The sequence below is a fragment of the Chaetura pelagica genome, unplaced genomic scaffold (assembly GCF_000747805.2).
Source record: "Chaetura pelagica isolate M959 unplaced genomic scaffold, ChaPel_1.0 scaffold360, whole genome shotgun sequence".
Taxonomy (NCBI): domain Eukaryota; kingdom Metazoa; phylum Chordata; class Aves; order Apodiformes; family Apodidae; genus Chaetura; species Chaetura pelagica.
The window spans coordinates 527,048-547,954 of record NW_009951950.1 but is presented as its reverse complement, the minus strand read 5'-3'; the positions used below and the strand labels follow the sequence as shown (position 1 = coordinate 547,954).

The following is a 20,907-nucleotide window of genomic DNA, read 5'->3' as shown; positions in this document are numbered from 1 at the left end:
ACAGATACAGTTAAAAATGGTGTGTGTGTGCGTATATGTAATATTTATTTAAATAAAATGATGTTATATTTTCTTGGGCAGCCATTCAAATGTATCCAAAGAGTGTTCTTATATCCTAAAGAATAAAAGATCTGTGGAAAGCAAAAGGTATCTATTAAAGTCAGAAAAATACCTTTGCTTTCTGTTCCTTTTCACAATCCCTCCAAAAATACCCAAGGCTTTTCCCAAAACACCAAATTCAAAAGCCTCTAATAACATTTGAAATGTTGAGGAAAAAAATAGAATTTTAAAATATAAGTGTTTAGAAGGCAAATTTTCCACTAGGTAATTTTCAGCAGAAGTGGTACTTGGGCTAAAGAGCAGTGAGTATCCATGAGTTTTTAAAACTTTGTTTTCTGTAGATTTTCTTTATTCTGTTACTGTTATTCACCTTGCAGTTCTTGTAGTTGCAACACAGGAAAATTCCCTATCTATGTGAGTTCATGCGTGCAGTCCATTTATTTTGCTGAGCTAAATGCAGCTCAGAAGTCCAGCTCAGCAGTCCTTGCTCATGCCAGTTTTCAGAATAACCTCAAAATCATAATTTGCTGCTTTAATGAAGTGATTACTTGTCATGAGGATGACTGTTGCCACAGAAATGACTTCAGCCTTTTAAAGTTTCTAATAAATAAATACATGTAGATATGTGTATTTTTTTACCTTGTTTAAATACACGGTCTCAAGTAGTTCAGTTTCCGCTTGGTTTTTGTTTGCTTCTTCATAGAGGTGAAATTGTGATTTCCACACACCTCCATCTAAATCAGGATCTTGTAATCTGTACTAAAATGCTTGCAAACCGAATCATTCTGTAATTATTTTCACTGATTATAATCTGCCAGTGGTAAATGGCAGGATTTTATTGCATTACCTTGGTCTTCCTTCTCAATTAATTTGTATTTATGGAGTTCTCATTTTAAATTTAAAGAGAATATTAAGGTTTAGTAGTACTGATTTTTTCAGCATGCTATTGAGTAGCATCAATTTTTCATCCAGTTTATAGCAGCGGTCTGTTGGAGATGAAACAGCTGTGTGGAATGTTACCTATTATTGCATTAGTCTATTCCTTCTGTTCTACATCAAGTAGTTCATTAAAGTGGCGTTTTATGGAGAGAGCATAATGGTTTTGTACGAGAGCGAAGAAGTTCCAGTTCTTCTGCCTGTGATCTAAGTTCTTAAACTTCCAAAAAAGGAGAAAGAAAATTTGGGGTGATCAGAGAGGAACAATGGTTTTCAGTCATAACTTCGAAGTCTGTCAGTGTATCTAAAAGAGCACTAGAGTATTAAGTAAACATGTAGCCAAACATTCTGATGTCAGGTCATCAGCTAAAGCAAAATAGGAACCCTGAAGTATCGAGAGCCTATAATTTGTCTATTGTGAAATAAAAAGTAGGAAATAAATGTCAAAAAGCTTGTTTGTTAGAAAAAATGTGTACAAAAAATTATAAGATGAAGGTCACTGATAATGGACAGAGGGGTGGCAGTGAATGGCTACTAACTAAGAAATGTTTGCATATAATGTTTTGTCAGCAATTTTTGTAAGCTTACTGTTGCAGTTATGTTTCCTACTTGTTGATATTCAGTAGTTTTATAAGTATCTGTGTATATACTTGCCCTGTGGTCAGAAAATGAAATAGAGGGGGAAAGGGATATCTGAAATTGTTGCACACCATCAAGATCTCATCTTGCAAATTTTAAGGAAGCCGATTAATGCTCAGTTTCAAGAAGGTATTCTGTTATGCCTGTATTAATGAGTGCGTATAAATAATGAAGGATATTTTTCTTGCTTTTCAATGTCTGCAAAGTAATTTTAATTTGAAGTATTATTTGCTGGAGGGGAGAAGGAAGAAAAAAAAAAACGAACACCGCACTTTTGATATTCTTTTGACACTAATGATTACTTATTTTATGCAGCCTTTGATTAAATCAGGTAATATGATATTTGAAAACTAAAAAATGAAAGAAGCAGGCTGTATCTTTGGAGGAAGATTTATCTTCTTTTTTCCTCATTCAGTCAGTATTCTGTATGTGAATACAAGCACAACCGCATGCAGTGGGCTGGCCTTAGCTAAGGGCCAAAATCCCAGCTGCCTCCCTCACTCCTCCTCCTCAACAAAGCACAGGGAGAAAATAAGACTAAATCTTGTGGGTCAAGGTAAATACTTGCAAACTCTTTACCTGTTATCATCACAAGTAAAACAGACTTGGGGTAAAGTAGATTAACTTACTGCCAATGCAAGTAGACTTGGGTAGTGGGAAACAAAGACAAAAATGAAAACACCATGTCCCCTCCTCCCCTTCTCAGGCTTTTGGGGAACGGGAGGCCATGGTCAGCCCCTAACAGCCCCTCTCTGCCTTGTCTTGCTCCTAATGTTTTTCTTCTTCTCCACCATGAGTTCTCCTATGGGCTGCAGTCTTTCAGGACAAGCTTGCTCCTGCATGGGTCCACCACAGGCAACAGATCCTTCACAGAATATCAACCTGATCCAGCATGGCTGCAGGGGAATCTCTGATGGAGCACTTCTTCTCCTTCTTCATGCTTCCACCTGTGGGCTGTTTGTCACACTTTTCCCATACTCCTCACTGCCAGGCAACATTTTCTCTTTCTTACACTTGCCCTGAGTGAGACATCATCATCTTGGGTGCAAGGCTCAGGTGTGCCCTGCAGTGTGTCCATTTGAACAGGCTGTATCCAGCATAGAGATCACCCCTGCAGCCCCCCTGCTGCCAGCACTTTGACACCCAAATTTCTGTACCCACTAGTGCTATTGTACAGATTATGTTATAGGTGTTGCTGCTGAATGCCCTATTTTAGACTACAGAAGAAAATGTAACTGTTTGCAAGGATACATTTTCCTCAGAACAAGATATTCTATAGGTCTTCAATGTTCTACAAATGACCAGCAAACTTAAATGCACTGGCAAAACAAACCCAAAACAAAACCCAAACCTTTAGGTCTACTTCTCACAACACATAGTCATTTTTTAAACTTTTTTTATCTCTTCAGTTGTTTATTTAAAACACAAGGTCTCAAGCTGAGAGGAATGGCACATAATTACTGGAAATACACATTAAATCAGCTTGATCCAGATGACTATATCTCCCTGAATTTTAATGCCTTCTTTAAACAGCACTGTTTGTACTTAGACTATCTTGTCTGCTAGTGATTTCTTCCGTTTGCCTTTTGAACAATGACTTTTCTCTAGACTTCCCAGATTTTATAACAGCAATTAGAAAGCCTGGTAGAAAGGCAGAATCTTCAGAGTATGTATGATTCTCCATTCATATTGATTTAAGAGTTTTGTACAAGCTATATTTCCACATTGAAAAATGTTTTTTCAAGATTGCAAATGGGTCCTCTGCACCTTAATGCCAGGAAATTTACCACTTAGATAAACAAGACTTGGGTAAGCCAGGCAGCTCTGCGGTCTTGCATGATGTCTTCTGTACTAAAGATTTCCACACTGTGGTATGAATACCACTAATGTCACATGAGCAGCCTGAGACATAGATAAATGATGTTTGAACAGACAGGTGCTGCTGCTTATGTACAGGCATAGCCTGATAGAGAGCTGAAAATATTGACGCTTTTGCTGTCACAAATTATGGCATCTTAGGGGAAAAAAAGTTAGGAAACCCTCATAGATAAGAGATTTGTTGGCACATGGAAGAAAATGAAAAATACTGGGCAAAACCACTCGATTTCTCATCAGCTTGAGCATACTGGATATATATACACTGTTTTCCTTTCCCTTTATTTAATGTTTTAAAAGGAGAGACCCTGCATCATCTGAGGAGATAATTCTTCTCATATCTGTGAGCATGAAGATTTGGCTTTGAGGTTTATCATTTAGGCTGCAAGATAAGTCATAAGTTTAGAAATTGTGTATAACCAAGAAGAAAAATTACATTAGTAGTCTTTCCCCATGTCCATATTTGTGTTTCTCTGTCCAAAGTTTACTCCTTCCTCTCCCCCTTGTGACAGGAGGGATGAGTTGGACTTACAGCATCTTGCTGTTTTATTCTTTTTTACCCTGGGAAAGAGCTGCCCCTTGGCTGTCACATCAGGCTAGACTGCATGGACTTTTTAAGTTGCTGACCTAGCTTAATGGTGAGGTAATGTTCCTTTGTCACAGATAGATTCCTAACATGTATGGGACAGAGGGATTGCATCAGAAACTGAATGAAAAGATTTAACACAAAGCCTCATGAAGAAGTCTTTCTTCTCAAGAATAATATGGTGAAAAGCTACCATCTTTCTGTCAGTTTTTTAATCCTGGTAAATGCAAAAAAAAAGGGAGTGAGTGGGGATTCGTTAAGAGAACATGGATCATATTCCTGTATTAGATAGTATAACTAAAGGATGGTATTTACTGAGTAAGCTGCTGCCAGATAGTCTCCTAGGTGTTTGGTACCAGTGCTGTGGTTTAGCTAACTCACGCTCAGATGGTGTGCAGGATAGGCTGGTGTAGCAAGAGTCTCTTTACAACACAAGATTGAATTAAATACATGCTATGCAAACACCTCAGATTCTCTAGGCTCTGTTTTAAACTCTCCTAGCCAGCATAAAGGTGCTATGAGATTTGAATGGAGCCTGTGAAGTACTCTGTAGTATCAGTGATGAAGAATAATTTATGAATGTTGTACAAGTGGTAACAGTTGGCTACAGTTGTGGTTTTTTATTTTGTTGGTACTTGGTGGAACCAGTGTCGCCCAAAGACTAGAGTATTTGTAAGTACCAGTAATGCCCTGAGCATTCAAAGCTTAATTCTTGCTAATCCTTTGCAGTGGAAACAATCCTCTTTGCAATGGGAAACATTTATAGGGAGAAGTAAAATGCCTTTTGCTTTTATTTGACTTAATGTGTTACCTAGAAATGGAATAAAGTTATTCTAATCAAATTATCCATTCAAAAGTTGTTCTGGTTTTGTGGTGTGCATTCATTACTAATCCAAAATAAGTACTGTCCCAGAACTGTTAATATGTGGAACTCATTGAAAGTACTCTGTGAAACAAAGTAACATTATCTTTTTATCTGTGCTAAGATATTGCCTACTTCGAATAAATGAACAACACGTTTGGTAGCATTTTGCATTCTTGTTAGCAGTTTGAGAAGACCGGCTAAGGTTTGGGCAGAGCATCAGACCAAACTATGCTTTTGTCAGCTAGAAGCAGCTTTTTCATGCAAGCAGTGTAGATTAGAATTCTACAGTATCTTTGTGCATGCTCTCTGGATAAATAATTTCTGTTTCAAAGGCTGTCCAAATTGATATTTTTACTTTTATATTGCATGTTTCACTGAAGAACCTTAGTGGTCCAATGTAAATCTTGTTTCACAGTCTGCAGGGTTGGTTAGAATATTCCTCAATTTATAAAAGTATTTACCAACACAAAGGGAAACTAGTTATCTGTCTGGCTGCATATATTTGATACATATTAAACTTAGGGAAAAAAAAAAAAGTGTTAAAAGTGTAACCCATGAACAAAACTTACTGAAACTCTTAGTTTATTGCAGTGATAGTCTTCATTTTCATGTTTGACGCACATCAATTTGACTCAATTTGTTTTTATTTCCATTTAGGACGTGTAGGAACACCTCATTTTATGGCCCCAGAAGTGGTAAAAAGGGAACCTTATGGGAAGCCTGTAGATGTTTGGGGTTGTGGCGTGATCCTTTTTATCCTGCTAAGCGGTTGTTTGCCTTTTTATGGAACCAAGGAAAGATTATTTGAAGGCATTATTAAAGGAAAATACAAGGTAAATTGCAGTATACTTGAGTCCTTTTTCAGTGAGCTCTGCTGGTAAAATTTCTGGAAGCTGATTTTTTGTATTTAGCCTGATGTAAATGCAAAGCTTATGGAAATCTTGTCTGTGTTACACATCTCATTCCTGCTGTATTTATTTAAATGTTAGGAATTAGAACACGGAAATATTTACTCAGATGAAATGAGTGCAACAACTAGCCCCTAATTGTACATTGAGCTCAATAGGTTTACATAAGGTTTAGCTATGAAGTATAACATACTGTATGTTACCTTAGTTTTACACATAGTTGTAAAATATCAAATAAAAGAACTATCATAAAGGCTGGTCATCATATTTCCTTTATTTAAAACAAAATGCATGCTACAGTAAAAATGTAGTTATACATTTTTCTCTTTAGTACAGTGTAACTGATTATTCAAAAGGAGCCACGCACAACTGAAAGCAAATCAGTGCATGTGCAGGATAAGCATGTTTCACTAAATAGGCATCCCAGAGTCACTATAGAGACAAATTCAAACCTTGGACTTCACTAGTTGTGTGGTTTTGTCTAAAATCAGTTTAGCCAATTTCATTGCAGCCAGGTTCATGCATGAGCTGTGTATTAGCAAATTAAAGAGTAGAAGCTCCTAAAATTAACTGATAGGCTGTAGTATGGCTTAGGAAGTATTTTATTATCTGACCTTAATAGTCTGCTAAGTTTAAGTGACAGCAGTAGTACTGCACTTGGTCAGGAGCACATTTTTCATTCTTTAAGTTTTATATTCCTAGAAACAGCAGGATTTCTTCATGGCATTAGTTTTAGAATTATTCTTAGAATAGACTGGTATATATTACAATTTCACTTTATAGAAGATTTCTTCATGGAATCCTTTAAGCAGCTAAAACCTTCTGGAAGTGTACAAGTTAACTTTTCTTTGTTTAAAAAAAGTCATGGCCAGCACATTTTGTCTTCTCAGTTCCTTTTCTGTTCCTGTTTCCACAGTAATATGTTTATTCAGTGAAAATAGTATAAGGATTTCAAAACTGGTTTGCTGCAAATTTGCAATTACCTTCATTTCATTAGATCTAGAAAAGAAATGACAAATCACAATTGTAAATGTGCATTTAGACATTAGGAAGAAATTATTCAGTGTGAGGGTGGTGAGGAACTGGAACGGGTTTCCAGGGAAGTTGTGGAAGGCCTATCCCTGGCACTGTTCAAGGCCAGGTTGGATGGGACTCTGAGCAACCTAATCTGGTTGGAGGTGTCCCTGCCCATGCAGGGAGTTGGAAGTAGATGATCTTTAAGATCCCTTCCAACCCAAACCATTCTATGTTTTTATTATAATGTTCCTGCATGTTCCAGTTTGAAGCAATCTGTTTTCATAAAGTCTGATTTTAAATAAAATGGACCTCTTTAAATTGTCAGATTTTGCAGTTTCATTTAGTACCCTGTAAAATGTACCATCTAAGTAAAACTTAAGTTCTTCATAAATTAAGGAAATACTAGAAATAGCTTAAGGATTAAATCCTTTCTCACAGAATTTTCTTTAATATTGTTTTATTGGGTGTTCCATCATCAAGACTAGTTGGACAGAAACCTGCAAATGCACAAGATGAAAATACATTCTAAATCATCCTTCACATTGTTGTTTCCTAAATACACAGTTCTTCTCTAAAAGTTGTTGCAATTGCTTCTATATCTGACCACATGTCAGTATGCTTTCCTACCTAAGTGGCTGAAGATGCTTAACTGCTGTGAAGTTTGAAGGAATTTATTGGAAGGAGCCATTGTCCATGATACCTGTGCAACAGGACCAGAGTAGTTCACAACAGGCATTAGCTGAATCCCTTCTTAGCATCACTGGCATGAAATTGTGGGTTAATATAGAGAGACTGATATGTCATTCCTAATATTGATTTCAGGAGTAGATTTAATTTCTATATTTATCATATGCATGGTTAGGTGTCAGACAAAGCCTAATTATTTTTTCTTTATCTAGTGAAGGGTAATTTTTACTGGAACAAAACCTAGCATAGGTAGAAATTATAATGTGATTATAACATAATACCAAGGATATGTCATCTTTTATGTAATGGAGTGCTCTCTGTTTTCTATTTTTATGCCACTTCAATAGCAACTACTGCACAATTTTATAAGTCATTAAAAAACTTAGAAACTTCCTTTTACATTTATTATGGTAAAATGTTTACAGGGACCGACCACTGTTAAATCTCTGCAGTTACTTTACATAAAAAGTAGGCTATTTTCTATGTTCTCATTACTAATTTAGTTTCCTTTCTCTTGCTTGTGATCAGATGAATCCTAGGCAATGGAGCCATATTTCAGAAAGTGCCAAAGATCTGGTACGCCGCATGCTTATGCTGGATCCAGCAGAAAGGATAACAGTATATGAAGCACTGAATCATCCCTGGTTAAAGGTAGTAAAAGCAGCTGTTTACATACAATTTTCCTCTTCAAGGGAGAAAAATATTTGTTTGTTTCTTTGAACTTTTCAAAGTAGCCATGATATTTGACAAAATGCGTGATAATATGCTTAAATGCTTTGTAAGATTAGAGCCTGAGATTTTTGTAATTGTCAGCCTTGAACTCTTGCTTAACAGCAAGAGGAATGTCAGGCATCTTCGGCAGCATCAGAGTATAGAGAGTAGGACTGCACAGAATAAAGCTTGAAGAAGAAATTCATGTGTCTTTCTGTGGGTCTTTAATTTCAGAGGAATCATTTCTGATGTCTTCTTTACTCAGTCTTATCTACAGCACTTTCCTATTATGCATGTAGCCAGGCACTTTGTTGCTGTACATTATGCTACTGAACTGTGCTTCTTTCTTAAACTAGACTCCTGAAATACCACACCAGAGTGAAGGAAGTAGGTAGTGGTGTGTTGCTCAAAGGCCACTGTAACTACATATAAATATGGCATCTGGTAATCAAATTATTTTTCAGTGGTGCCAGAATTTACAACAGAATTTGAGCCAGTGGAGAAGTGGTTGATGGACACCAACTATTAGCAACAGGAGCAGGAGAATATACACCTAACTTCTCAGCAGTCTCATTAATAGGCTGTGCTAAATGTTGGAGTTGGAGAATGATGGGTGTGTTACAGATTTAAAAGGTGGCAAGTACTGGTTCAGAGTACTGGTAAATAAACTATTTTTCTTCATCATCCTTTATTTCCTTTCTGTATGGCAGAACCAGGGTAAAGAGACTCCTAATACCATTTACTTGAGCCAGGTACTTCTTTGGAAAGGGTGCTGTTCTGGTGTCTGCTACTGGACCATTTATATGTTTTACATTAGACAGAGGAAAAAAACCAAACCAAACAGACAAAAAAAAACCCTCACCACGCAGCACAAAAAAATAACCTGGGAAGCATAGATTCATATGTTCTCCCTCCAAATAAATGGTCTGCCTACTAGTAAATGGAGTAATTATTTCATTTCTCTACTCTCTTTTTGGCTCAGACTCTTTTATTCCAAGCTGCAGAATGCTCAAGCTTATAAAGGAGGACAGGCACATGCACCTCTCAGGAATAACAATGGTTAAGGCACTCTTCTGAATATTGGGAGACTGGGTTCAAAGCTTTCCACTCAAAAAAAGTAAAAGTTCTGTCTGTTGATCTGGGGCATACATAGTGCATCATATATTTCAAGGAGCATAGGAATGCACACCATGTTTGGGAATCCCAAATGATCATAGTCCAGTGATTGAGTCTATGGTAAACATAGGTGATCTGTTTTAACTTGCTTGTAATTTGAATTTTTCCTCACTTTGTGAACTTACCCACATTTAGATGTCAATGCAAAGGTTATGTTGAGGGTTATTTTTGCAGAAAACTTGACCATTTTTGTTGTTTGAGCAACTAAGCTGATGAGGCTTTTTAAAATGCTAATTCTGTAATGCGAATGTGCAAGTTCTACCTTGCCTACCTAGCACTTTTGATGTTTGTGGTCTCTTTCTGCTCTTGCTGTTATTTGTTGAAAGACAAGCAAGGAGAGAAGATTTAGTTCAGACAACTTTGTTTCCAAGCTTAGGCCAGCATTCTGTTAGTCAGTCCTCTCTTACATTTTGATACGATAAACTTCCTTTCCTGTTGACTCAGAATTTTCTTCTAAGCAATTTACAGAGAGCAGAAGACAATTTACAAATACTGCAGGAGACATCCTCAGTGTTGTAGAGAGATTTCATTACTTCTGCTGGTGATTTCGCTCTGATTCAGCAGATGCATGTGATAAACATTTACGTTTAATTAATAAGTATGTGTAGCTTCTCTGATGATTTGGGGCAGGGAAAGAAAGTAGTCAGCTACTGCACGTTCTGCTCCCACTGTCCACTGTTTATCAGCAAATTTTTGGTCTGCATCTGCAATGGAGGATTCTTCCTCTACACTAGCACTTGGTGTCACCAGCCATCAAGCTGGCACTTCCTGCTCTGTTGAACACTTACCTCATCTCCCAAGCTTACCTGAAATAGGAAGGACCCCTTAAAAGGGTACTTGAACACATTGCTTCTCTGGGGTTTGTGAATCCCAAAAGGCAGAACTGCCTTGTGCTTGCCAGCTAAAAAATTCAATGCTAGCCACAGACTGACTAACAGTATAACAGTAAAGCAAATGGCTGGGGTCTTACTACAAAGTGGGAAACAAAATTACAAAAGTAAAATAATGCTGGCCCAAGGATTCTTTCAAAATATTTTATTCCCGCTCAGTATCTGTAAGTTCTCCTTAAGCTGCAATAAATACTGATTCTCCTTAGGCTACTGGCACATCTCTTGTCTAGTTTCTTAAAGTTGAGAGAATATTAAGAGCTTGCATTTAATGCTTCTTTTGTTTTCTTTTTTGTGGGGGTTTTTAAGGAGAGAGATCGCTATGCATACAAGATTCATCTTCCAGAAACAGTAGAACAATTGAGAAAATTCAATGCAAGACGAAAACTAAAGGTAAAATTTATCTTGTGTTAAAACAGCATAATTACATAACTTGAATTTTGTGCGATGCTTTATTCATATGGGAAGTGCCAACAGAAGTCAATGCTCTGAAGGCAGCAATAAAATAAAAAGTTGAAACAGGTCTTCACAGTAATTTATTTCAATGATATCTTGTTAAGGGTGTTCATTCTTTCTCTTTTAGTGCATAGTTTTCAAACTGAATTTCAGCACAAGCAGTGTGGTATCAACCAAGGTGTATATGAGATCATCATCTTGAACTAATTGAGTAATTCTGTGTAATATAAATTATTAGAGAGGAGAGAATAGTACAGTGGCTTCTGTTATTACTGTGTTGTGTTTATAATAAAAGGAACATAATGTTTTAATGTCTTTTTTTAAGAAGAGAAAGCTGTATTCTTCAATTTATCCCTTTATGTTTAACTATACACAAAACTATTTCTCTACTGTATTGAAAAGAATGTTAACATTTTAACACAAAACAACATCATTTTCCCTTCAGGTCTTGTGTTGAAAAGTTTAACAGAAATGTTTTTTAAGTTAGCAGAAAGCTTGAGAAAATTTAAACAGAAACATGCAGCAATTCATGAAGTTTTTTATAATTTCTAAAAAAACACAGATACACATGTTGAGTTGCTGCTTTGCAAAACTTCAATGTATATGCAAAACGAACTGATGATTTACGGTGCAAGGGTTGCTGTAGTTTATGGTAAACAGCACTTTCTTTTAGGTAGTTTTATGTCCAGGTAATGCTTTCATTAAGATGTTAGCTGGTATCTTATAGAATATGACCTGTTTTCCTGCTCTAGCTACAGTTTCAGATCTTTCCCAGATTTCTTCCTGGGGAAGCCACTGTATTTAGTGTCCTGAGAGCTTTTATCCCTGTGCTATTTGTTTTCTACCATTTTATCCCATTCTGCCAAATGTTTCCTGAAATATTTGTTGTCAGTTTTCCCTACTGCCACAACTGTAACAAATTAAAACCAGGTTGTTAAAACTGTAATTTACTTGAACAAGTAAACGTATGTCAGCGCAGATAAGCATTTTTCTGGTCTTGTAAATTCCCATGTAACACTCATTCTGGGACCCTGAGATAATTATATGTTCATATAGATATGTTATGAATGTCAAATGTCCTAGTGCTGTCAGTGTCAGATTCTGACAATTTCTCAAATAATATATTGCATTGCTTTAAAGAGTGAATTTTTATACTTCCTGAGCCACCTGGTCTAGGTAAGAGAGAAAGAGAAGTTGTTTTTTTGACATTGTACTGTGGGAATTTGTGCCTCACAGTTACTATTTTAAAAAGCTTTCCCATAAAGAACTATTCTCATTAATCCCCTTGCAAATAATTATTTACTCCTTATTAGAGTAGTGTGTGCCCAGCTCATCTGCTAGATGTAGTCATTGATAACAGTGAAGCGGAGCTGAAGGCTATAAAATGTATCTATTTTTCACTTAAAAGGTCAACACGCAAGAGACCCCGGGAGACTGACTGTTCCAGGGTGTTTCAAAATGTTTAATTATCCTCTGTGTAATTGAGACTTTATGGGTATTTTTATTCAGGGGGCAGTACTAGCAGCTGTGTCAAGCCACAAATTCAACTCCTTCTATGGTGACCCCCCTGAAGAGCTGCCAGACTTCTCTGAAGACCCCACCTCCTCAGGTATTTTAACAGAAAGTAAATTTACTGCAGTCAGCCTGTCTTAATTCTATACTGACTAGAGTACCAAGTATTTACTAATTTCTCATTATTTCATAAAGTTGCATATGAAGTTAACATTTAAATGTAAAAGCATAAATAATTTTCAGTCATCATAGTGTTAGTGACCAGAGAAAATAAAGATTAACATTTCTGCCCAGTTATAAGTTTATGCAGAAATTCTGTCTGGCTTTTTTCTGGTTATACAAGCATTTAATTATAAATAGGGCTATAACCTCATATTTCTCTATATGTTGCTTGATTTTAAAAGCATGTTGAATTTTTTTCCTGAATCTTTAGGCAGGCACAAGGTTGTCATGCCTTGCTAATAGTTATTTGTAAGCAAAAAACCATTGTGCATCAGATTTTCTTGGACTCCTGTTTTAGAGAACAGTATGATGAAGTCTCCTCTTTAAAGCAGACTGGACAATGTTTCTGATACTGTAACCCAGATCCCCAAATTTTCAGAGAAACACAATGCATGTACTTCAGGGAACTCCCAACATACTTCAAAGGGGAAGATAATACCTTTGCTGTGTTGTCAGCATGTAGCAAGCCCTTGGGCAGGCCAGTGATGTTACTCCGAGCAGTCTTTTTGTCCTCAGTCCATATTCAGGAATTTAAGTAACCTGGTAGTCCTTATACTGACAGAGCCCTCTCATAGCTATGTACCTTGATTTTAACATAATATTGCTTACAACATTTGCCATGCAGGAGTTTGGGTTGAGGTATCTGATCTGAAATTAGGATTTAAGATCAAGTTAAATGAACTTACAAGAAAAATAAGGCAAACGGGACTCCTATTTTTCTAAACTGGCAGAATATTTTAGCTATATGCTGAATTTACTAGAAGATATTTCAGGAATGTCATTTTATGTGCTGAACAGCTGTATGTTAATCCTCTTTTCCAGTATTTTAGTACGTGAGAAAATTACTTATTGGCTGTATTTTTTAAGTGTTCCTTTTCTGCTCTCTCATATGAGCAATTTTTGTAAATTACTTCAATGTCAATAATACAGTAGTTGGTGGCAATTTATTTAATTTTTTTAATTCTTAAATTTCACTTACTGGAATTCAGGTCTGAGTGCTTGGTCCTTAGAGGTGCACGCTGCTCATAATCTCCATAGAAGTGAAGGGAAATCACAGATCATTTATTGCAAATGGGTAATTAGAGCCCCATGGCTTCAATTCAGGCAGCCAGTTTTTTAATACTTGATGTACTTTTAACTAAGGATCCATATACTCTTTTAAAGAAATAAGAAGTTTATTTTACTTCACATAGAGTTATTTGCAGTGCTTTAATTTTTGTTTCCAGCTACTTCCCCCATTTCGATAAAACAAATAGGCCACCAACACTATTGGCAGTGGCAGCTTTCCTAGTCTAAAAACTGCAGTTCCTCTTTCCAGTTTCAGTCTCACATCAACAGAACATGTGTCTTCCTCATAGGATGATGTAATTGCAGATTATCAGCATACAGCAAAGGTACAAGTTCTGTTTTTTCTGCTCACAGAATTCATGAATCCAGCACACATGTGAATTCTACAGAATATCTGTGCTGGGTCCATTGTTACCTTGTGTGTATCTCTGAAATAACTGAAATTATATCTTAGATTTCTCAGGATAGCATAGTTATTCTCTAAAATAACATTGTTCATCTTGCTGATGGGGCATAACAGTGACAACAAACCATACTAAGTGAGTAGTTTTCATGATGTTTCCCTGACCAACTATATTAGCTGATAAAATATTTAATATTCCAGGATAAAAACTGAGGCTTGCAAGAAAAGCATATTGCAACTTTCAGCTTTTGAAATTGCTAGATACAGTAATCTATTTTGTTCCCTCTTCAGAAGTACACCAATAAAGTTTTCAAGTATTTCTAGCTTGTGAAGATAGCATCTTGTGATGATTCTAAACTGAGCTAGTTTATAGAAATTAGGCATAACACTTTTGAATTGGAGCAGAAACTCAACTAGTTTAAGGTTATTTAAGTTTGCTTCCTGACATTTTATATTATACCAGGTCATTGACTCTAATAAAAAGCATTTAATATTTTCAATGTTGTTGCCTAGTTAATCCTCCCATAAAATTTCATTAAGCTTACCATTAAAAATTAAATTATTTGTCAGAAATGGGCAAATGTGGAACTCCTACTCTCTCCTACTGAGATAAAAATGCTTATTAGGTTATGCAAATTGTATATCCTGTCCTCCTCCAGGTTTTTCTAAACACAGAACAAGAAAATTTCAGTTCTTTTTTCCAGATTAAACTGTAGAAGTGTTCTTCCTCAGAGTTCAGTGAACCTGGGATACTGGACCCTCTGAGCATCTGCCTAGACTACCAGAGTAATAGCCTAGGATATAAACACACTATAGGCAGCAAGTCAGAGGACTTTCTTAGATGCATTATCACAAAGGACATTCTTGTCACAGAGCTTTGCAATAGGGTCAGCACATTGCATAGCTAAATTAGACGGGAATGAACACAGACAAATGTCATTTAAAGTCAACTAGATGTTTTTCCATGTGTTTTCATTTGTACAGAGTACGTTTCCACAGCTTGTTCTAGGTGACCTACTTCCTCTTCATCAGCTGCTGTCCTCTGAAGGTCTTATTCTCCCTGACATTCTGTTGGGAGCATGGTAGAATTAAGACTTGCTGAATTTTGAGAAAGTATTATAAAGACTTTTTAAATGTATTGAAAAAATAGGTAAATATTTATTAAACTAAAACATTACTGTTGGTAGGCTGTGTTCAGTAACTTCTTTACTAAAGCTGCTCAAATGGCAAGTGTCTTTCAAATGTTTTTTGCTAGAATGTAGAACATTATACTTTTGGGTTTCTTCAAGATATTGTAAAACGTACATTTCCCAAGGCAGTGAATGTTTTGAATAATTTTAATATGCTGAAACAAATATAAATCAGAAGTTAGCCATCAGCAGCCTTAAAGGCTAAATCTGCCAGGTGAGAAAAAATGGGCCAGTAGAGAGTAGACCATGAAATTAAATAGGTGATAGAGAAATTCATAACCAGTTTGCTCTTTGCTGCTCTTCCCCGTCCACACCCTCCCCACTTCCACACCCTCCCTGGCTCTTCTATCGCATGGTTGCAGATTAGTTCAAGGCAGAGAATTTCCTCTGCTTGTGTCTTATGCTGACCATTTGTCCCTTACAGAGTGTTGTGATAACAGTGCCTCAGGCTGAATAATGGGCATCACCAGCGTAAACGTTCTCTATTTTCCTCCTTTTACTTCTTCAGCCCCCCGATCTGTGGCAGCCCAAGGAAAGGCGTTGGAGCTGTTTGACATTTTGACTTGGGAAGCTGAATTTAGGAAGAGTGTTTAGTCTTAAAACTCTGAAGTTTTAAGTAGATTCAGGATGCTTTTATTTTTGGGCTGATAGGAAAATCTGTAAACTGAAAAGATGTTTTTATAACTTCGTATTTCCAAGAGCCTTGTTGTAGTCGCGTTTTTAGAACTACTGAGTCAGTGTTGGAGTTAAACCATAGTCCATAGTCTTTGGAAGACTGCATAACTGATTTTTAGATTAACGCAAATCTTACCTTTTGGGTAAAGGACTTGCCTCTATAATGCCTGCTTTAATGGCTTGGTTTATAGTGTTCATATTGTGAAATGTGGCTAACCATTTCAGAGCAGCTTTTTGATGAAAACAGTTCTAGATTCCTGTAAGGCATTATATAGTACTTTTTGTTTCTGTTTAACCACAGACAAGCATACCAGCATATTTTATAGCAGACTGACTGACCAAATATACTTATTTAGCCTAGGCTAACAAGCAGCATTGTTGCAGTACTTCCTGAACATTTACATGCTTTCTGAGCTCTGTGGTAACAGTGTAAGGAGATCAACATAGAAGCAGTGCTTTGGCATTCCACAGGAAGCAGAAAGCAGGCACATTACATCTACATCAGTGTTTCTAACTTGTTTTGTCAAACTTCAAGGCACAAATTTCATACAGCATTTTTATAAATGCATTTTGATATTTTGTCTCAGAATTGCTGTGTGTAAATGGGAATTTTCATTCCTTTTTTATCTTATTAGACTCTATATTGTCATATCACATGACATTTTTAACAGTAGAAGGTCTTGATTTTCAAATGTGAAAATAATGAGAAAAAAACTAAATCTGATAGTCTTTCACAGTGAGATCAAACAGCAAATATATGGCCAACTTGTAAGATCACTGTTTCCAGCATACACAGAATTAGCCTAACTCACAGGTTAATGAGTGGCTAATCATTTCATGGGATTTACAAAAATAAACCCATATCTTAAAAATTATCAGTCTCATCAACACAAGGAAGAAAAAGAAATACTGTTGTTATGCAAAAATTATCACTGATTTTGTAAATACTTGTAAAGGGTCTTGTGTAACATTTTTAAGTATGTGTGCTTGGGAAAAAAATTACATTCATCTTATAATTTACTGATAGTAATTTCTTAGGTAGTATTACAGTGTAACTGACTTTAAGTTGTCAGATCATTAGTTTCCAATACTCCATTATTATCTGTATAATTTTTGAGTGATTTAATCTTTGTTCTGGTTGTTTAAATACAAAAAACTTAAGTATATAAAGTCACAATTAATTGAAGTCATTAATAAAGTGGTTGTATTTCTAAACAGTTCTTGTTAATGGTTCGCTGTGAAACTTGTTACAAAGTTGATTTCAATATAATATTGCTAAATTCTACTTAGTAAATATATTTATTAGTATGATGTTACGCTTTGTTTGCAGCATGTTGAAATAGTTTGTTAGTTCACCTCTTATGGAACTCTTATTTTAAGTAATTTTTGTCCATGAATTTCTAACTCTAGTTTAACCAATATTGGAAAAACTCTGGTATTATAGCTACATAACACTGTCTACATGCTAGCTTCCCAATGCCAAGTCCTTGTTTTCCTCCCCTCCCAGTCCACAAGCCCCATTTGCTTCACATATAGAAACCATATTTTAAAAAAAGAGACGGGGGGCGGGGGTCTTGTCAGTTTGTTCATACTCTTTTGTGGCTAAACTAGTGTGCTAGGTTGCAGCTTTATAAATCGCTTGTTCTGAAATCTTCATACTGTTTGTTGTTTGTCCAAATGCTGCCTTCCTACTAGGACTTCTAGCAGCAGAAAGTAGGTATCCCTTTGTTTTCCTTTAAGGCATATAATTCCACTATGGTGTGTGTCTTTGCATGATTAAAAATCAGCTTTCTTCTCTTTGTACAATTTTCTGTTTTAATACTGTCTATTCAAGAAAAATAGTCTATGTTTTTTTACTAAATTTGTCTATAACTCTGAAAGTATAATTAACCACAAATAATATGATTTCCAGAGAATTCTGAAAATTCTAGTTTAGAGGCAGTATTAAAATTACCTGTTTTTTTGTTTTCAATAAATGCAACACAATTGAAATCAAGATTTTATAATAAAGGATAAAATTGTTTGGATTTGCATGTTAGTTCCAAAAATGACGTTTTTGTGGACTAATGGACCTTTTTCTCCTAACTCTAAACATTTTCTGCACCATTAGTCATATATTGTTTTCTTGCTATACCCTTGTATGAGCTTCCTTGATCATTCTGTGTTGATGTGATACATAATATATGCATATGCATTGTATATATATGCATACACCTGATGTAAATAACTGTCCAGTACATGTCTCCTTAACAACAGAATATTATTGATAAATAGGGAGAAGGTTCTACATACATCATGAGAGACTGAAAGTGCAAGCACTTCTCAGACCAGCAGACTGTACCAGACAGGGGAGAAGGTGTGAAATTCTAGACCTTTAGATACAAACCACAACCATTTCAAAACTAACAAATTCAGCATCTCAATACACAGGCTATAAAAAGTGGGGGTTTTCCTGCAATATTTTAAAACTTGTAGGCTAACATCTCTTCTTCCTCCTAGGTCAGGGCAGCAAGACACTAGTCCATGTCTCTCAATTCCTGATCAAAGTCATTGATTTTGTTGGTTTTGCTGTTTGGTTCGTTCTTCTGATCTTAGAGGTTGTGGGAGATGTTCTTTGTCCTCCTGTTTTCCTTTTCAGAATGCCCTGTTCAGTAATATGACAGTGACAACTCAGTGGATTTTTATATAAAAGTTTTGCAACACTGTTATTTTTAAACAGCCATGGGGGGGGGGGGAATCACATACAGAGCCTCTGCCACTTGTTTTTGGGTTTTGTTTGTGCATAGAGACTTTCTTCAGTGAACTTACTGACCGATAGGATGAACTGCCCTCATACTGCTCAGAAGAGTGTTTCTATATGTTTTTGCAATGAGGAAGAAAGTATCAAGGAAGTAATAGTGAAGGGCATTCATTTGTTAAAATAATTATTAGTTTAGTTGCATGTGAGTGTGCTATGTGAAATGTGTGGATTTGGTCTGAAAAACAGTACCCTCTCACTACATACTTCTTTACTAGACTGTCCTCTGTTGTATTTCTGGGTAGTTTTATAGTGAGGGATAACTGGGAAAAGAATAGGCAAACTCTGTGTAAGGATCCCAAGTACGGAGACAGGAGAAAGCTGGAAACATGCATATGCACAGTGCCCCTGTGTGTGCAAAATAAAATTCAGACTGTGTTCAAACTCAAGCATAATTTTCTTCCCCTTCCCTCCCCCACTTCCCTGTCTTCCACTCACCCCCTTCTTTTTTGTATATCCATATATAGTACTCTCCTCTGTGTTCTTGCTTGTGTTTGGGAACACTTTATCTTTGTTTTTTCTTCCTTCCCCCTCCCCCCCCCCTTTATGTGGTCTTTTACACTTTCTCCCTGTTGCCCCTCCCTTCACATTTTTCCTTTGGCTTTCTTCTCTGACTTCTTTATGCCTTTCTTTCACTTCGTCTATTCCATAGGTGTTCTTGCCTTCTTTAAATTGGTTGTAAATCCCAATATCCTTCCATCACACCAACTGCCTTCTTCCTGCATTTTCACTGTAGTCTGTAAACATCCACCTTTCTAGATCTCTCCTTAGACTTTTCCTGATAGTATATTGCTGTCCTAATTGCTTCCTAGTAGCATTCACAGAACTGTGTGCATTTAGGAGCTCCTTTGTAAATTTGGAGTGATTAAACTCAGCTGTTGGTTTCTGTCCAAGAAAGAATAAGTAATTAAACACTACATAGCTCGAATTTTAGGAGAAGAGTCCTTACTTGCCTTTTGTTTTAATTACACTGTAGTGTGTATATGTGAAATACATATCTCCCACCTTATTTTCAACTATTATAGGCATATGTATACACATGCCCATATAGAGATGGTTGCTCGGGAATATAGTGAACAACAAAGAGCAAGAAATTACTCTGGGAGGTTAGAGGCCTTTCAACTCAGATCATTCTTGCAGTTATAGCTTAAAGTGATGAGGAGCATCCAGTCCTCAGGTAGTTTTCTCTTAATCTAAGAGGGTAGATCACCACAAGTAGTGGAAAGGTCCCATCTCTGTAAAAAGTTGTTTTCTCACCTTTAATAGAAAACAGCATATGCATAGTATTTTCTTTACAGGACCAACAGGAAATAGAAAATTTTTTTTCTTATATATTTTTAACTGCTGTCCACTACTAAAAAGGTAAATGTGGCCTTGAATGTAACACAGTCATAGTATTTTGTAGTTATGCTGATATTCAGCCTAGACTTTCATGTTTGGCTGAAGTGGGCAGTTTTAAATGTGTATGTGATTGTGATTTGAAAACCTCAGCCGACAGACACCCCTTCATTTCTACAGCATTTTTATGTAGTGTTTAATTACCTAATATGTTGAACATAAATACCAGGTGTTTTTAGTGTATTGTAATCAGATGCCAGCAAAGCAAAACTACTTGAGACACTGATTTATACAGTTACCACTAAATAGGTTGTTTAAAGGTGTGTCAGTGGAGTCACAAAGCAGAAGCAAGGAATCTTTGTTTTATTTGTCATACTTGAAAAATAAAAATTAAATCTATGAAACTTGAATCTCACGTTAGAATAGGTAAAATTATCTCATTGCTTCACCAGATGTGCTCTAGCATAATGTCACAATAATTATGAGATTTTATTCTGGAAATATTTGCACTTTATTATAATGTCCATGCTTGGGGGTTTTTTTGTGGGATTGTATCCAGTGATTTCATTTAGTGATTTAGTTAGGTTTTAGTGATCTCTATAAAACCTAACAATTTTTCATGGTTTTTCTTCTGTCCTTGCTGTATGTGCTAGCTTCAGACCCCTTCATAAACAAAGTGAGAAGTAGATCTTACCTGAAATGTCTGTACTTGGAGAGCCAGCATTGGTTTTTAATTTCATTTCCAGCAGCTGCACACAAGAAGACAGCCAAGAGATGAAGTTGGGAGAAACCAGCTTGTGTTGATGGTAGATTGACTGGCATAAAGACTGATTTGTGATACATAGAGAAATTGCAAATAACAACTAAACTTTGGTTAGCCATTTAAAAACCACAGTAAA

At 36.2% G+C, this 20,907-nt stretch overlaps 1 protein-coding gene across 4 annotated transcripts in view; it reads left to right on the top strand.

Moving 5' to 3' along the window:
* CASK (calcium/calmodulin-dependent serine protein kinase (MAGUK family)) overlaps positions 1-20,907 on the top strand; it is a 140,947-nt gene that overhangs the window by 58,671 nt on the left and 61,369 nt on the right. For 2 of the 4 annotated variants that reach the window (XM_009997813.1, XM_009997797.1), the window contains 5 exons: positions 5,619-5,794; positions 8,102-8,224; positions 10,657-10,740; positions 12,313-12,412; positions 17,569-17,586. In XM_009997813.1, coding sequence (XP_009996115.1) covers positions 5,619-5,794; positions 8,102-8,224; positions 10,657-10,740; positions 12,313-12,412; positions 17,569-17,586 — 501 coding nt within the window. The remainder of the gene's footprint in view (positions 1-5,618; positions 5,795-8,101; positions 8,225-10,656; positions 10,741-12,312; positions 12,413-17,568; positions 17,587-20,907) is intronic. The other 2 variants (XM_009997821.1, XM_009997805.1) reach the window with 1 other exon arrangement.